The sequence below is a fragment of the Typopeltis vanoorti genome, chromosome 11 (genome assembly GCF_054136105.1).
Source record: "Typopeltis vanoorti isolate ZY-2024b chromosome 11, IOZ_Tvanoo_1.0, whole genome shotgun sequence".
NCBI lineage: Eukaryota > Metazoa > Arthropoda > Arachnida > Uropygi > Thelyphonidae > Typopeltis > Typopeltis vanoorti.
Window position 1 is genome coordinate 39,076,731 of NC_143559.1, and position 18,072 is coordinate 39,094,802.

At 34.2% G+C, this 18,072-nt stretch overlaps 1 protein-coding gene across 9 annotated transcripts in view; it reads right to left on the minus strand.

Annotated features, from left to right (window-relative positions):
- Window positions 1–18,072, minus strand: part of ex (FERM domain containing expanded) — a 268,471-nt gene that overhangs the window by 65,159 nt on the left and 185,240 nt on the right. For all 9 annotated transcript variants that reach the window (XM_090400073.1, XM_090400077.1, XM_090400074.1 and 6 more), the window contains one exon: window positions 4,579–4,669. In XM_090400073.1, the coding sequence (XP_090256199.1) occupies window positions 4,579–4,669 (91 nt within the window). The remainder of the gene's footprint in view (window positions 1–4,578; window positions 4,670–18,072) is intronic.

Sequence of the window (18,072 nt, forward strand, 5' to 3'; positions counted from 1 at the left end):
GTGAGATGCAGTGATTAATACCCTTGGAGGGTAATGGATGGCAATGCTGTAGACAGTGAAGTTCTAACTGAGGCTCAGCTATTGCTGTTACCCTCCTGCCATGATCAGAGCTTTAATAGCTCAATAACACCTTATCCCTACACTGTCCTCTACAGATAACAGGGAAGACAAAAAGCATTCTTGCTTTGCCCCTTTAAGCCAGTCCTTATAAGGACTAAGGACAATGCTTTAGAATGTTTCCATTTTGAATAGTTGTGTATTCAATTTTTTGTATATCATACTAAGGATGATAAAATTATCAATGTAATAAATAAATTATTCATCATTTATCTGTGACATTTCAGAAAAAATAGTAATGTCTAATATCTGATACAGAAGTTTAAACAAAAACCAACCATTATATTGCTGTAACATTAGTAATAAAACAAATTGACCTTTGATTATTTTCAATGTCAAGTGATTTAAGTAAACAAACAAATGGGCTATTTATGATGGCTAGGATTAGTTTTTTTTGGCTTACAATCTGAATTAATGCATATCATTCATTCAGCAGCCAATGCCAAATTACAATTATTGGCTTTTAGTTGGTTTCGTTTGTGTCCCTGTCTGCTTTATAAAAGAGCAAGAAAAAATTCAAATAAAAAAATAAATTGAACTAGAAAGGGTTATGTGTTCGTCAGACATGTTGTAATAGGTTTCACGGTATGATAAGAACACAGATGGTTAAGAAAATAACTATTTATTAACTTTAAAGCTAATATTTCGCTGGTATTATATCCAGCATCTTCAGAGCACACAACACAAAGTTTGTTACAAATGAAGACAACCACAATCCGGTGTAACAGTGGGGCTAGTATAAGTGATTGCAGCGTGCAACACAAGACTAAAGTCCTAGTATGGCGCCATCTAGGTTTAAAAAAAAAAAAAATTTCAAGTTTTGAAATAGTAGTCCAAATGATAGTCTTAGAAAGTTTGAAAAAATATAAATTAAAAAATAAAAGTAATAAATATTAATTTGGTCTTAGGATGACTGTCTCCCAAATCTGGTAGATTTATACAGCCATACTTGTTAAGGTTTGGAGTATGTTTCAAGGCTGTTGATTCCAGGAACAACCTCTCTGCTTGTAGAAGCTTCTGTGCATTACTTTTGTTTCTTTCCAATTGATCCTGTGTGCAGGGGTATCCAAAGCATGGTCTGCCAGACCCGACTTACCATAGTGAAAGCGGATATAATACCAGCGAAATATTAGCTTTTAAGTTAATAAATAGTTATTTTCTTAACCATCTGTGTTCTTATCATACTGTGAAGCCTATTACAACATGAACTAGAAAGGGTTCATTAAAAGCATGCTACTATTTTTAGTTTTGTTTACTCCTGAGTCTCCATTACTCCTCCCACATTCTTTCCAAGAAATCTTAAATATCCAAACCACAATTTTTTCCATTTCCATCAAGTCAAACTGATTCAAAAAAAAATCAAACTAACCTCTTTTTTTTTTTTAAGACACAGATAATTTTATTGAGGAAATGTTATTATAATTATAGATTTTAACTTTTAATTTAAATAACATGCCCAAAAATGGCCCCATTAACCAAAGAGTTCATACTAGCATTCTTTGCATTATTCCTCAAGTGTTATTTTTATTTTTAGTAATTTGCACATTAAATATTTCAGAGAAGGCTGCACTAAAAAAATAAGCATAGAAAATAGCTATTTCTGAAAATAAAATAAAAAAAATATAAATGCAACCTTCCAAACATTTTATGATTTATAAGTAAAACTATGAATATGTACTTTGTAAAGAACAAGTCAATGCAACAATGTCATGTTGCAAAATAAAATTTGGAGAAAGTAAAGGAAGAGCAGGTAATATAACAAATACAATGGACACACCATGCCGAGTTCTGCATTTCAGATAAGAACTCCGAGTTAAACGATATGACCTTCTGAACTGTTGTTTAGTTCCACATTTTGATATATGGCTTGTCAGTTACAATTGATCACTGCTAGTATTTGGTTTCTGGATGTTTTTTTTTTTAAAAAAACTAGTAATTGAAAAAAAAAAAATCTGTGTATTGTTGTTGTTATTATTTATATGGGTACTCCATAGAGTCATAAGACTCATCACAGGAGTATGCTATCATACATCTCCTTAAACCTGTTCATTGTTGGGGTGCTCAACTATCTTTGGTAATCCATTCCATTCATTCAAAATTCTCCAAGTAAAGAACCTGGTCCTCCTTACTAGCCACACTCTTAGACAATTTCCAAGTGTGACCCTTTGTTTCCCTCCCTATTCCCCATGTATTGAAATATTTCTTTGGTGTCGATCTTATAGAATCCCTTTAGTAATGTTTAAGCTTCTATCATATCCCCTCCTCTGCCTCTTAGCCAGGGGTGCACCAGTAGTGTCCAGCACCTGTGTGCAAAACTTTAGTTGGCGTCCCTATACCCAGTAGCACACCAGTAGTGTCCGGCGCCTGTGAGCAAAACTTTAGTTGGTGCCCCTATTCCCCCCCTCCAATAAAAAAAATCACTTTAAAAAAACAAAAAACTTTTTTTTAAGTATTTCCTCCTCTTTGGTGCCTGTGTGCATCTGTGGCGTCTGTGAACAGTCCACAGACCTGTCATGAGTTTGGAAATTGCATGAGAAGAATGAAACTGAATTTATTGAGCTGTTGCGAGACAACTTCCTCAAGAATGTGACAGATGGAACTCATAGTCAAAGAATGAGGAAATCATGACCACATGAAGAGTAGTTCAGCATGTAACCTTTTTTGAATGGAACAATCATACACTTAATGATTCACAGAGGCTGCAGGCTGACTAAAAAAATTGTGGTCTTAAGCATAATGCTTGAAGAAGTAAGAAGCTATTATATCAGCATGTAACTTAGGACTTAACAGGGTTTAATAGAACTGAACAGAAGTTAACTTCTTAGAATTTAACAGCCATAGAACTGTATGAACAACCTCAAACAAACAGCAATCTTTCCTGCCAAAAATCTGATAATTTCCATATGTTAGAAAAATCATATTGTGCAGAATAACAAAAACTGGTTGTTACTCCACATTATGCTTGAAAAGTAGATATTCCAGCAAAGTCAGTGAAGACAATGTGGCAACATTTCTCTTTCAAATGAAAAGACCTGTCTTTGAATCACATTCAGGATACAAAGAATCTTTCAGTAATGACGTGTAAAATGAAGCCATAGTGAATAAACTGAAATGGATAAATACAATTTGCATGACATTCATATTCATTCTAGAAATTTCAGACATAACGAAACAATACAATTATTTAAATTAAGGGGATAAAAATCCCTTATTATTTTATTTTACAGCCAGTATGCAAAACTCCAAGATCGAAAACTACGATCTAAGAGTTTCATGCCAACAAACTATTGATGAATCCAAGCGTAAGTGACCACCTGGTAGTACCACACCGAGGCAACTCGAAGCAAAGGTGAAGCAAGTTCCCTCACTATCCTTGATATCTGCTCATAATGTAAAAACACACAGCTCCTAGGAGATGTAATACTGCTTTACATTATGAGGAGAGGTCACTACCCAGACCGGTTTCAACCTTTTTTGAGGTCTCATTAGTGAGTAGCTAGACCTGGATGATATCAATGTTTAAATGAAAAGAACTTACATACCTTCACTATAAGAATGCCAGAAAGGTGTGCCCATATATTATATTATAACATATTATAACTAAGATGAAAAGCCAAATGGCTATTTTTTTCTGGCGAAGTTAATTAATTAAGGGGATAAAAATCCCTTATTATTTTATTTTACAGCCAGTATGCGAAACTCTAAGATCGAAAACTACGATCTAAGAGTTTCATGCCGACAAACTATCGGCGAATCCAAGCATAAGTGACCACCTGGTAGTACCACACCAAGGCAACTCAAAGCAAAGGTGAAGCAAGCTCCCTCACTATCCTTGATATTTTCTCATAATGTAAAAAGACACAGCTCCTAGAAGAAGTAATACTGCTTTACATTATGAAGAGATCATCCAGGTCTAGCTACTCACTGATGAGACCTCAAAAGAGATTGAAACCGGTCTGGGTAGTGACCTCTCCTCATAATATAAAGCAGTATTACATCTCCTAGGAGCTGTGTGTTTTTACATTATGAGAAAATATCAAGGATAATGAGGGATCTTGCTCCACCTTTGCTTCGAGTTGCCTTGGTGTGGTACTACCAGGTGGTCACTTACGCTTGGATTCGCTGATAGTTCGTCGGCATGAAACTCTTAGATCGCAGTTTTCGATCTTAGAGTTTCACATACTGGCTGTAAAATAAAATAAGAGATTTTTATCCCCTTAATTTAATTAACTTCGCCAGAAAAAAATAGCCGTTTGGCTTTTCATCAATACAATTATTTGTCAGTTGCTCTTCAAAGAATTTAGTCATCCATTAATCAAGTATATATTGGCTCAATGATAGCACGAGTCGAAACTACTATATCCAAATTCTAATGTTGTATTCATGTGTGCACATGCACACAGAAACTTGTATAATAATTAATATTCATTATTTGTTATGCATAATACTGCCAGTACTTACCAGCAGGAAGAGCCAAACCAAACCACTTTGTGTCCAATACTTTCAGTGAGGTACATACTTGTTCAAGCAGATCTTGCCCACTACCTTTAATCTGAAAGCAAAAAAAAAAAAAAAAAGGGTTTCAACAAGTAGGAAGTAAAAGATCATCCATTAAGCATTAATAGCAGTATTTAATAACAACAAAATATATTAATTTGAAAAATGCGTAAAGTGAGATATCTATACATAATTAAACCTAATTAATTGGGATGCTAGTTACCACTGTTTGCCCAAACTAATAAAGGACATTTGAATTTAAATAGCCTTTGAAATTCTCAAGTTAGTTTTCTTAAGGAACAGCTTTGCTTATTTTATCTAATTTTCCTTACATATTGTTATCCATCTTCAATGTATTCTACATATTCCCTTTCTTTTATTTTATTACCTTATCAGATGTTTAACATCTATATCTTATAATCAGCTCTTCAATTCTGAACAAAGTCAAAATTGTAAACAGCTACTAAAAAAAGCAACTTTTCTAAATTTAGCATTTTGAAACCTCATATGCATTAAATACAGGGCATCAGACTAGATTTTTATCTCAATGAATTTCAAACTGCATTCTCTATACAGATTCTAATCTAAGCTGTAATACCCTAGAGGAAATATGCAAGAGAACCATAAAAATAGCTCAGATAAGGCTGGATGGGAAACAATTTGGTTTTGCAACTACCTATAATGAGTATTTATAATATGGTGCAACAGTTATGCAATTTTGAAATAATCTGATCATTTCACTAAACAACAATGCAATAATATTCTTGGACAGCGATGTCATCCATTATTCAACAAGTGCACTTTTAGATACATCCAGTTTTAGATATAACTATGTTCAACATAAAACAACATATAATTTCAGAGTTTGGATGATGGGTTCTTATACTTACAGGATTTAGTATAATTTCAATAACAAGAATGGGTTAACTTAAACCAAAACTGAAAAATATTTTAAAGATGTTGAGCAAAAAAAAAAAAAAAAAAATCATCTAAATCTACATCTTTCATCAAATCTACACTATCGACTTAGTATAAATGGCTGAGAAGATAGTGCTTTGTAACTAACATTATCAACTACAGTGAAAAGGTGGGTAAATTCCATGGCATATAGCTGCTGAAGCCTTTAGGTGGCAAATAGAAGCTGTTGGAATATAAGATATTGGCTTGGATAAGTGAGTGAATGATAAACAAGTATCAGAAAGTGGGGAAGAGGAGAGGAAATATGTCAGATTTAACGTGACCAGTGGCGAGTATCAGGGATCAGTCCTTGGACCACTGTTATTTAATCTATACATTAATGATATTGGTAAGGGCCTGACAGGAGATGTTCAATTATTTTCTAATGATGCAAAGATAGGCAACACAATAAAAGATGGTACTGGTACACATTATTTACAGAGTAGTTTGAATAGGCTGAAAGTATAGGCAAATGATAATACTGTCAATCCAATGTTAGTAAGTGTCAAGTTATGCACTCTGGCATAATGAGATATCCAACAGCATATTATATCAGTCGGATTACGCTTGGAGAAACTGATGTGGCCACAGATCTGGCAGTTATGGTGGATAAGAAGTTTAAGTTCAAAGGTCACAAAACAAACATAACTCAGAGGATAATGTTGAAATGAATACTGACATGTAAGGATATGGAAGTAATTTTGCCTCTGTACAAAGCCTTGATACAACTGCACCTGGAGACTATTGTGCGCAGATTTGGTCTCCTGTGTTTCAAGGGGATAAAGTCTGCAAAGAATTACATAATCTGTAATCCATAATACCAATACAAAGATAGTATCAGGATTATAGAATGTAGATTATGAGAATCAATCGAAAGTATGTAGACTACAGACAATGATAGAAAACGGGGTGATATAATAGGTCTTTAAACTTCTGAGAGGGCATTATAGTATATCTTTTGATGAAATTTTTCATTATATGGAAGGTGGGGAGAGGACGCGGGGGGGGGGCATCTTTGTAAGTTAAGTTTGTGCACAGTTAAGAGAGGGGTAAGAGCTAGATCTTCTCTCACAGAATCTTGAGTGAAACAATATGCCTGTTGATGCAGTGAGTGCACCTAATGTGAATGAGTTTAAGAGAAGATATGTCAACTGGTGTGGGTGATGTGTGGCCTCCCTTGATGAGTCTTTGACTCCCTAGAGGTCAAATAATAATAATAGGACTGTCTATCTAATAGACAAGCTTAGGTGTTGAATGTTATTCATAACTTATTTTAAACAGTATTAACAACAACAAATGAACTATTTTATAAAAAATAAAAATAAAATATGTTTATTAAATGGCTTATATTTTGCTGAATTTCAAATCAACATGTTATAGCTTATACACAACAATAAGTGAAATAATTTAAATTGTAATGGACAAAAGATCTAAAGTCCTAATTTGGCACCTTCTGATGTAAAAAAAAAAAAGTATTACTGCTATGTAGGAATTGATCTTAAGATAACAGATTCCCACATTTCTGGCAAATTAATGCAACCACACTTGTTCAGGTTAGGAGAATTCTTCATAGCCATGCCATGGCTGACTCTAAAAAGAAATGTTTCTGATCTGTAATGACTTCTAAATAGCACAGTGGTTTTCTTCCATCTAATCCTATGTGAACAGGGTGTCCAAGCATGGTCTGCCAGTCCTGACTTGGCATAACAATGGTAGTGAATGCATTTATTTATGTTCTCCAAGGCTAACAGTTATAGTTTATACAAGACAATGAGTAAGTGAAACAATTCAAATTGTAATAGACAAAAGATCTAAAGTCCTAATATTTGGCATCCTCTAATATTGTAAAAAAAAAAAGGGGGGGGGAGTATTTCAGCTGTGTAGAAGTTGATCTTAAGATAACAGCTTCCCAAATTTTTGGCAAATTAATGCAATCACTTGTTCAGGTGAGGAGAATTCTTCATAGTCATGGCTGACTCTAAAAATAAATCTTTCTGATCTTTAACAACTTTTAAATAGCATATTGATTTTCTTCGATCTAATCCTATGTGAAGGAGGTGTGAAAGCATGGTCTGCCAGTCCTAAATTGCCATAATAATGGTAGCGAATACATTTTTTTATGTTCTCCAAGGGCAGATGTTAACAGATCCTGCATGCCCATAGTAGGCCAAGTCACAGCTCCCCTAAGGATGAAGTTTATCCTTAGGAGATCAGATGGGAGTTGCTAATTTAACATGCACTACATTCAAACTGCATGTTAAATTAGCAACTCTCATTTGCTCTCCTAAGGATAAACTTCATCCTCTAGCATATCCTATGGGAAGACAGGAAGATCTGTTAATATCTGCCTTGGAGAACATAAAAAATACATTTGCTACCATTATTATGGCAAGTCAGGACTGGCAGACCATACTTTCACACCCCTTCACATAGGCTTAGATGGAAGAAAATCAATGTGCTATTATTTAAAAGCTGTTAAAGATCAGAAAGATTTTCTTTTTTAGAGTCAGCCATGACTATGAAGAATTCTCCTACCCTGAATAAATGGTTGCATTAATTTGCCAAAAATTTGGGAAGCTGTTATCTTAAGATCAACTTTTACAGAGCTGAAATACTTTTTTCTGTTGTTACAATATTAGAACTTTTGTCTATTACAATTTGAATTGTTTCACTTACTCATTGTCTCGTATAAACCATAACATGCTATTTTGTGCTCTGAAGATGTTGATTTGAAATTCAGTGAAATATAAGCCTGATTTTATATATAAATTGTGTTGGTGTTGTTAATAGTGTTAAAATAAGTTATGAATAATAGGACTTTATTCATATGGTGTACTGTCTGCATTGAATTATAAAACCACAACTGAAAACTAGTCTGTGCTCTACACCCACGGTGGGATTCAAACTCGTAGTTTTTTTTTTAACTTGAAGAGTGAAGACCAAGAGTTGAAATAACTATCTGAAGAACAAATTCTTCTTGACCCTAAGACAATTATTCCAGAGTGGAATGGTGTGTGTGTGTGTGTGTGTGTGTGTGTGTGTGTATATATATATATACACACACATATATTTTTTTTTTGTAAATATACTTCTATTCTATTGAAACAACCGATGTTCAGGTTCTAGGATATCCATCTTTGAGGATTTAATCCAGAGGAGAAATTTTTTTTTTTTCAAAGGTAAACTGTTCCAGTTCAGAGCAAAAAATTTCACTCTCAATAATGCTCTCTTTGAAAAAACATATTACACACATTTATTTATTTTTTAAAAATCCATGCACACACTGCTTCTTCTCTATAAATAAAACTTTTATTTCCATCTTCTGCTTCAAAAAATTTAAATTATCATATTCGTTTTCCTTGTTAATAGTAACAAAAAATCAAGAAATAATATTCTTGCATCCTTTTTTTTCTCACTATCATTCTTAAAAAAAATATAAAAAAAAAGCTTACAGTTGGGCATAGATGAGCCCTTTGGTTGGAAATACCCAGGTTTGGATCTCATCTATGATGTGAGGAACCTTTATCAGGTCTTTTCAATCAAATAGTGAGTTAGCTGGTCTCGTACAGAGGTAGAGGAGTTTCCTTCCTTCCTCCAGAAACTCAGTTTTTAATCCTGAGCATTAGTAACATGCAAACTGGCCCCATGTATGCACAGATCTGCAGCCAAAAAATATCTCACTCACACACACACACACACACACACACACACACACACACACACACACACACACACACACACACACACACACCTACAGCCATCACATCTCTTCTGCATCCCATAGGGGATAGAGAAGAGGAGTGACATGCAGGCTATATTAATTTGTCATGACTCATAATCAGGGGACCCTACATCCTAAGGGAGTGATAGGGATTGAAGAATTCTTATATTAATTCTGAATATTCAATAAATATAGATAAATCTAAATAAATAAATTTTTATGTGTTTCAGATAGAGCATTATTTTCTGGGAGTGAAATTTTTGTTGTTTTCTTAAAAAAAATTGCTGTGAACTGTGTCCACTATTTCTCCACTGGGAAAAATAGTGGCAGCAATTGCTGTTATAGGCTTGGAAATATGGAAATTGGTTTTGTGAACAAGAGGGTAATAATCATGGATGATAATAATCACCCTCCTTCCAATTACAGAAATACAGGCTGGAATGAATAAGCAGATAGGCAGCATCAAGGAAAACAGAAAATGAGTTTCTGAAGGACTACCTACCTCAAAGCAGAGGGTAACAATGATTAAGAGAATATCAGATAACTTGAATTTAATTATACCATCAGATTATATTTAATGAGGTGTCAAATCTGAACTCAGTCACTGAAAATGACAATGAGATAATAGCTATAGCTGTCATGCCAGAGGGATGACAGCTACACCCTCTGTCCAAAAAGAAACCGAACTTTTTGAAAATAGATGAAACTAGTGGCACCACCTGTTGTATCTTTTTGTTGTTGAAAGCAGTAACCTTCATTAGTGTTGTGTCAACTGTTTATGACAGTTGTTTCATTAGAAGCCGAGTTATAGTGCCAAGAGTGACAGTGTGTTTTGACGAACAGTCGTCACGATACTCATGCAGTACGCGATGAATTCTCACTATCAATCGCTTCAAAACTTCGAGATAAAACTCACCATTGACCGGTTGGCCAGGTGGAACGAATTCTTTGTGAATAATGCCCTTGGAGTCATAGAAATAAATCAGCATTGTCTTTACCTTTGACTTCTTTAAGTGACTTTTTTCCGGATGCTCCTCTTCCTTGCAGTGTTCAATTCGATACAATTTTTGGTCGTCGGACAACTTGTGGGGAACAAATCGTGAATTCAATTTATGAAGGCCCAAACTCTCAGTCAAAATGTTGTGCACAGCTGATTTTGAAATTCCCAATTCATCTTCAATCAATCTCACGAACGATTTCGGGTTTTCAACAAAAAAGATACAACATGTGGCGCCACTAGTTTCTTCTATTTTCGAAAAGTTCGGTTTCTTTTTGGACAGAGGATGCATATATTTGGAACAATTATGCAAAGTTCTAGGAAACAGCTTGGAATAATAAATTGGGATGAAAAATTAGGGAGATTAGTATCGAATATATAAGTTTCTGTGGTTTAGCAGTTCTCTAGAAAGTTTTCAGTAATGAGACCACGTGTTTTTAGGTAAACAATGAGCTTAATAAAATAAACAAATATAACCTGACAGATTTTATAAGTCATCAGACTTACATCATCAGAGATACTAGCAAAAATTATGTGAAAAGACTAGAAACAATTAAATACTATTATTATTATGTGACACCTCCAGGGAGTCTAAAGAGTCATCAAGGGAGAGTGTGCCAACAGCATCGAATAATTGATCCCCTTCCAACTACAAACTGCACTCAAACTTGCTTAACTTTTTGCATGAGCCATTAATAGCAGTCTCTACCAATTAACCAACCTTTGCTGGCACATTAGATGTTATCAGAACTTCAAAAGTGGTACATACAAATATGTAATCAGAATTAAAAACGTTAAAGTAATTAATGCATGTGTGTTGGAACAATGCTAGTTGTTGCTGTCTATATTTAAGATTTGTATTTTATATTTATATTTTTACTGGTTATATTTGTTTATTTTATGAAACTTGTTATTTATCTAAAAATGCAGGGTCTCAAGTCTCAATAACCAGAAGCTACAGGAGATTAGTATTGCTTGGGCAGGATATTTAACAGCAACAACATTTGAATACATTTCAAAGATTCAAGCAATTAAACAGGTTACATGTAAAATGGATGAATGCTAAGATTCAGCAGAGAAGAAGGCATAGGGAAAAATCATAAGATGGGAGACAATATTCATTTAATTGTCTAAATTAAAAACATTTTTATACATCAATATAAAAAACAAGATAAGGTGATATAATTACTAGGAAATAAAGTAGAGAATGAGCAGTGATTAACTAATCTTTTTTTCATATATACAGTAAAATTATAAGAGGACACTGGTTGATGGAAAGGGCAGATATTCACAGCAGAGGATACAATCAATATATTCAATGAAAAATTCATTAAGGTATTACCTCACACAGGCAAATGGAATAATGTACAGTTTAGTTGACAATGAAATGAAGGAGAGGCTATCAAAGAATGAACATAAAGAATTAAACAAGTTCCAAAACAAAATGCAACTGACAAGAAGTGGCCTCAAATTACAAAGAATTTGGGAGTGCTAAGACAACTTATGCAACCTCATGCTCTCTTCTTCTTCTATCATATAAAACATCTTTTACATTAATCGGGTTCAAACTCCTTGCCTACTTCAGTACCCCATTTTGTCCTGCCCACCACACTAGAGATGGAATTCCTTCATTTCATATACTGAACCTTCCAGAGAATAGATACTACCCTATGATTTTTTCTCTGAATATTTTCCAGAGGATCCAGGAGTATGGTAAGCAAGTGAAATGCATTGCAAGTGTGAAAACAGTAAAGATGTTTAAGCCATAGTATGATGAGCATTGTGTTTGATAACGAGACCTCCATCTTTTTCTATTTTTTCTTAACTATTTTTTTCCCTCTTTGATATTTTTACATCATCATCAAATTCCTGCCATGTACCCACAAGGGGTGTACAGGATATGATAGTACTACATGAAAAAATTTACATCATTACTAACTTCCTATCTACAATTTTCCTCCAAATCAGTCTGTTACTTGTCAAGACTCCAACATTATCAGATCTTATATTTCTGTCATCTAAGGCACTTTGTACCATATCAATCCACCTGCATTTTGGTCTTCCTCTGGGTCGTTTTGCTGCCAACCTGGCAGAGAACACTTGTTCTGCTAATCTTTCCTCGCCCATTCTATTTAAGGGACCATACCACCTGAGATTAGCTCTGCTAACGCATTCCTGGATGCAGACAATGTCAAGTTCTTTCCTAATATCTTCGTTTTTAATATGATATTGCCATTGATGCCATCTGTTCACGCCTATAATCTTTCTCAGAACTCTCATATCTGTGGTCGCTAGTCTTTGGTCAAGTGTTTTACTTCTGACCCAGCTCTCAGATCCATAAGTTAAAACTGGTTTGAACACTGTCTTGTATACAGCTAATTTAGTGTTCCGACTAATTTCTCTCTTATTCCATATGACTTTATTCAATTGACTTCCCACCATACCAGCTTTGCTGATTCTGTTGTCTATTTCTATATTTAATTTACCATCTTCACTAAAAATCGTGCCTAAGTAGCTGAAATGTTTTACTTGTTCCACAGGTTCTCCATTCACAACACAGTTGACATTTTCAATGATTCTGCTTATTTTCATTGTCTTTGTCTTTTTATTGCTGACCTTCATACCATATCTATTACAATAACTATTCAATTTAGTCAGAGAATCTTGCAGACTTGTAGCGAAGTTATTTAGAAGTATAACATCATCCGCATAAAGCAAAGAGATGATATTAACATCTCCAATTTTGATATCATGTTTAATACCACTTTCCTTCATAATGTGATCCATATAGATAATGAATAACAGAGGGGATAATGTACATCCTCGTCTCACACCAGATTTAACATTAAACCATCTTCCTGTACTTCCTTCAATTCTAACTGCTGACTTACAACTCAAATAAAGACTAAGTATTGCTTGATATAATGCCCCATTGACACCATATAACTGCAGCGTATTGAATAGCTTCTCTCTTGGCACCTTGTCATATGCCTTTTCCAAATCAACAAAACTTAAATACAGATCTTTGTTATATTCCCATGCTTTCTCGACTATTTGCTGTAAAGTGAAGATCTGATCCTGACAGCCTCTATTTCGCCTAAATCCAGCTTGTTCTTCACCAAGCTTTTCTTCCACAATTCTTCTCAATCGTTTCTCAAGTATACTTGCATAGATCTTGCCAGGAACACTCAGTAGGGAAATACCTCTGTAATTCTCACATTCAGTTTTATTTCCCTTTTTATATATGGGTACTATGAGAGCTCTACTCCAATCATCGGGAATTCGTCCCTCTGTCCAGGCTTTCTGAACTATGCAGTGCAGCCACTGTAAGACTCTTATACCACCATACTTGAGCATTTCTGGTCGAATATCATCTACTCCTGCTGCCTTTCCACATTTCAAGCCTTTGATGGCTTTTTCTACTTCAAGTATGGATATGTATTCCTGACTTCATAAATAAAAAACACTGACTATGTTACTCCATTCTTCTTTTTTTTACTAGTAAACGTAATTGTACCGTCATACTTGTCCAGACAGAATAGCTGGTGAAACTTGTTGACAATTTGTGTATATCATTTATTAATATATGGTCAACTAATAAACCAAGAAAAAACTCAAATTTTAAACAGCTTTTTCCTGGCATCCATTGGGCCGTTTTTACTGTTTGTTTTCTTGGTTTGCTAATTTCTCATTGCCAAATGTTTAAATAGCTACATTAATTTTGTTTTACACTATACTGAATATTAATGATTTGCATTTTTGGCTTCATTTTTTATTTAATCCACTACTGTGTTTACTCTAATATAAGTTGCCCTCACAATATCTTGTATCCCTGATTTTACTCTACTAAAAAGAAATTAAAAAATTTCACATATACCTCGCACACAAAAAAAGTTTAAACAGCAACGCACAATCATTCTCGCAATTACTGCAGATGGAAGAAAGTTTCCTCCTTATGTAATGTTCAAAAAGAAAACAATGCCGAAATCAAAATTTCTGAAAACTGTAATTCATGTAAGAGTTCAAGAAAAAAGGGTGAATGGACACTACAGTGGTTCAAGATTGGATTAGACCAGTTTGGGACAAATGGCCAGGGGTCTTATTTCTACGTCTGGCTTTCCTCGTGTAGGACAGTTTCCTGGATGCTTAGACCCGAAATAGTAAAACAACTTTTGGATGCGAAGACCGATGTTGCCATTATTCCTGGTTGGTCTTGCACCTTGTCTGCAGCACTTGGATATATCAGTTAAAAAGCCATTCAAGGACTATGTATGAAAATTCTACATGGACTGGATGACAGCTGGCAGCTACGACCTGACTCCTGCAGGGAAGGTTAATAGACCATCATTAGAAGTGTTGTGCAACTGGATTTTGAGAGCTTGGAACATGATTTTGCTAGAAACAATTGCCAAGAGTTTTTTAAAAACCACATCTCTAATGCCCTAGATGAGAGCGAAGATGACTTTGACAGTGCACACGAGGAAACTGTTCTCAAGAACGGAAGTAGTGATAGTGAATAGGAGATTCTTCGTAAGTCATACCCAATTTCAGTTTTTTTAAATCCTGGTGATCTTATGATTCCAGAACGATAAAATAGTAAGTGATAATGTATCTCTTTGTTTTCATTTAATTACATAGCATTGGTGCTAAAGATTCAAATATATCACGTGATGAAGGTGTGTGGCTGATTATGTAAATAATGTTGATAATTAAAATTTAAATGCATTAATTTTATAAATTATAATGAACACTGAGGATTTAATTATAAATGTCAAATTAGTTTTTTCCCGATAAACTTTAGTTTTCAAAAAATCTCGCACAATGATTTTTAATTTTAATTTTGGGGAAAAAAAGTGCTAGTTATATTGAGTAAATACAGTAGTCATTGACTGTTTACTATAATGAAATTTCCCAGTTTTCCTTAGATCTTTCATATCATTTGTCTCCAATCTGTGATCAACTGTTTTATTTCTAACCCAGTTCTCAGATCACTCATTCCATATGTTAACATTAATCTAAAGGTTCTTGTATACTGCAATTTTGTGTGTTGACAACATATGACATCTGTTATGCTATGTAGCTTTATCTGGATTTCCACACTAGGCGTGTAATTGCTGTATCTGCTTTCATATTTAATTTTTCTGTTTTGATGTTGATTTAGCTTATGTGAAGAATGACTCACTTCATGGAAAGCTATTTGGGAAACTTGTTTGAGAAACTCTTGAATGACGAATATGCTATATAGCATAAGAAGGAAACACAACTATAGAGGAAATGAAATTTATTTAGTTTACATAGCAATTTACCCATAATTTCTCATGAGCTATAAAGCTAGTATCTCTGTCGTAATTGAAAGAAGATGGTAATCTTTTATTCATTACTCCTTTTGAATGGTTGACTTTTTGTAATCTCTATGTATTGAAGAGATTTATATTGGGATGTATATTCAGGATGTGCTAGGTGTGTGCTCCACACCCAGAAAATTCATGAAATAATTTTTGAGGAGTTGTTTGAAAAAATTATCATCAACTGTTACCGATATCAAGACATTCACAATATGACTGTAAATCAGAGAAGGCAAGCACTGCCATCAAAACATGTTGACTAGTCATATATGAAGAGAGAGAGAGAGAGAGAGAGAGAGAGAGAGAGAGAGAGAGAGAGAGAGAGTAATGTGATTCCTTATACAGAGTTTGCAATGAAGGAACAACATGCATTTTTAATGACTAAAGGACAAAGAAGATTATGCAGCATGCACTCGTTGTATTGATGCTGACTGGAATTTGCATGTGAATTAAAGGCATGTGTGGATTATCTGCAGCCAAGAAGCAAAGTGCAGTTAGTTATTCCTTATGGGTTTTTTTTGTTAGATAACTGGGCATTTTTTTTTCCTTTTTCCCTTTTTTTTTTGCTAACATTTATTTTTATCTTTCTTGTCAACTCAAAACAGCATTGAAGATATGATATTTTGTATACATCGTTTTTTCAAACCAAGTATGTTATGTGAAGTTAAAAATTGTCAGTGATGATAAACCACATTCACTTCTTCCAAATGTATAGCATTTCCATTTTGAAATGTAGGATTGAACTGATGTATAAAAATGTTTTTTTTTTAATAAAGTAAGTATTTTATACGAATTTAATGATTTTTTAATAATATTGCCTTACCACAACACACCCATTGCCATATGCCACTGGCATTAGGATCTGTAAAACAAGTCTTAAGGGAAGCCAAATCTCATAACCAAATATTTCATCTTAATCTCACGTCCCAAATAATAACGTTTTCCCACATAATCTATAAATCAAATTCTTGATGAGAAATAAAATGCAACTCTCCTGCAAATTAGTCATTCAGTGTTGACAGATTACCTTAGGATCTTGCATTTATTACTCCTTATAGAATCAGAGGTATTAATAATTATTCAAGTAAAAATATCATTCCATTAGAATTCCAAAAGGAGTAGCCATAGTATTCAACACAAAATACTAATCTTCTAAATCTTCAAAATACTAATCTTCATGAATGGCAATCAGTCTCAAGTAGAGTAATGTGGGCAAATATGAGAATGAGGAACTGGACAATGAGACTTATTTGTGCCTATGGTCCCACAGAAGGTTCTACTAAGGTAGAAGTGGAGGAATTTTTTGAGGCTTTAGAAAAAGCAACTGACACAATGAAAAATGAAAAGTTGGTCCTTGTTGGGGATCTAAATAGCAGAGTAGGAAATGATTGTGAGACATACAAAAATATTTTGGGAAAATTTGGAGAAAAGAGCAAGGCTAATAATAATGGCAAATATCTGTTGGATTTCTGCTCAGGACATGGACTGGTTATTACTAACACCATGTTCCAGCATAAAAATGTGCACAAATTCACATGGAGAGAAGAGCCTAGGAATAAGAAAAGTCTCATTGACTATGTTATGGTTGATAGTGATGTTTTCTCCCTGGTGCAGGACACCAGAGTGTACAGAGGATTCGAAATTGGAAGTGATCACTATTTAGTCTTGAGCAGGATAAAATTGAATTTCATATTGAAAAGAATAACATGTAAGAAAGTTTTAAAGCGAATAAAAGTTGAGCAGCTCTCAGATGTGAACTGTAGACTAAAATACACAAAGATTATTGAAGAAAAAATGAAAGAGTTTGAGAACAGGAACCAAACCTTGGAGATTCAGTGGCAAGCCTTCAAGAAAACACTGATTGATTCAGCCAGAGAGGCATGTGGTGAAGTTGTCTGCAAGGATAGAAAAATCAGAAATCCATGGTGGACACAGGAAGTTAAAGAGGCAGTGAAGGAAAAGAAGAAAGCATATCAAAAGTTCCTGTCAAATAAGTCAACTTATGCTCTTAGAGAATATAGAGACAAATGCAAGAATGCTAAACACTGTGTAAAACTAGCTAAACAAACGTCATGGGAGGACTTTAGCAAGAATATAGAAAATAAATATCAAGAAGGTGGCAAAATATTCTGGAGGTTGTTGAAGAAGCTTAGGAATGGAGGAAAGAGTGCTGTAAAAAGAGTTAGAGATGATAAAGGTGATATAAAAACTGGAATAAAAGATATCCTTAAAGTATGGAGTAATTACTTTGAAAAACTGCTAAATGAAACAAGCAGTGATGACAGCACAGTGGTAAAAAACACTGACCATGCCTGGTCAGTGTTTTTTACCACTTTATTTTTCTAACGAAATCAAATAAAGTATTTTCAGTGCCTTTCCAAATAATAAAAACATTATCTACGTATCTCCACCAAACCAATGGCTTTGGATTTACTTTG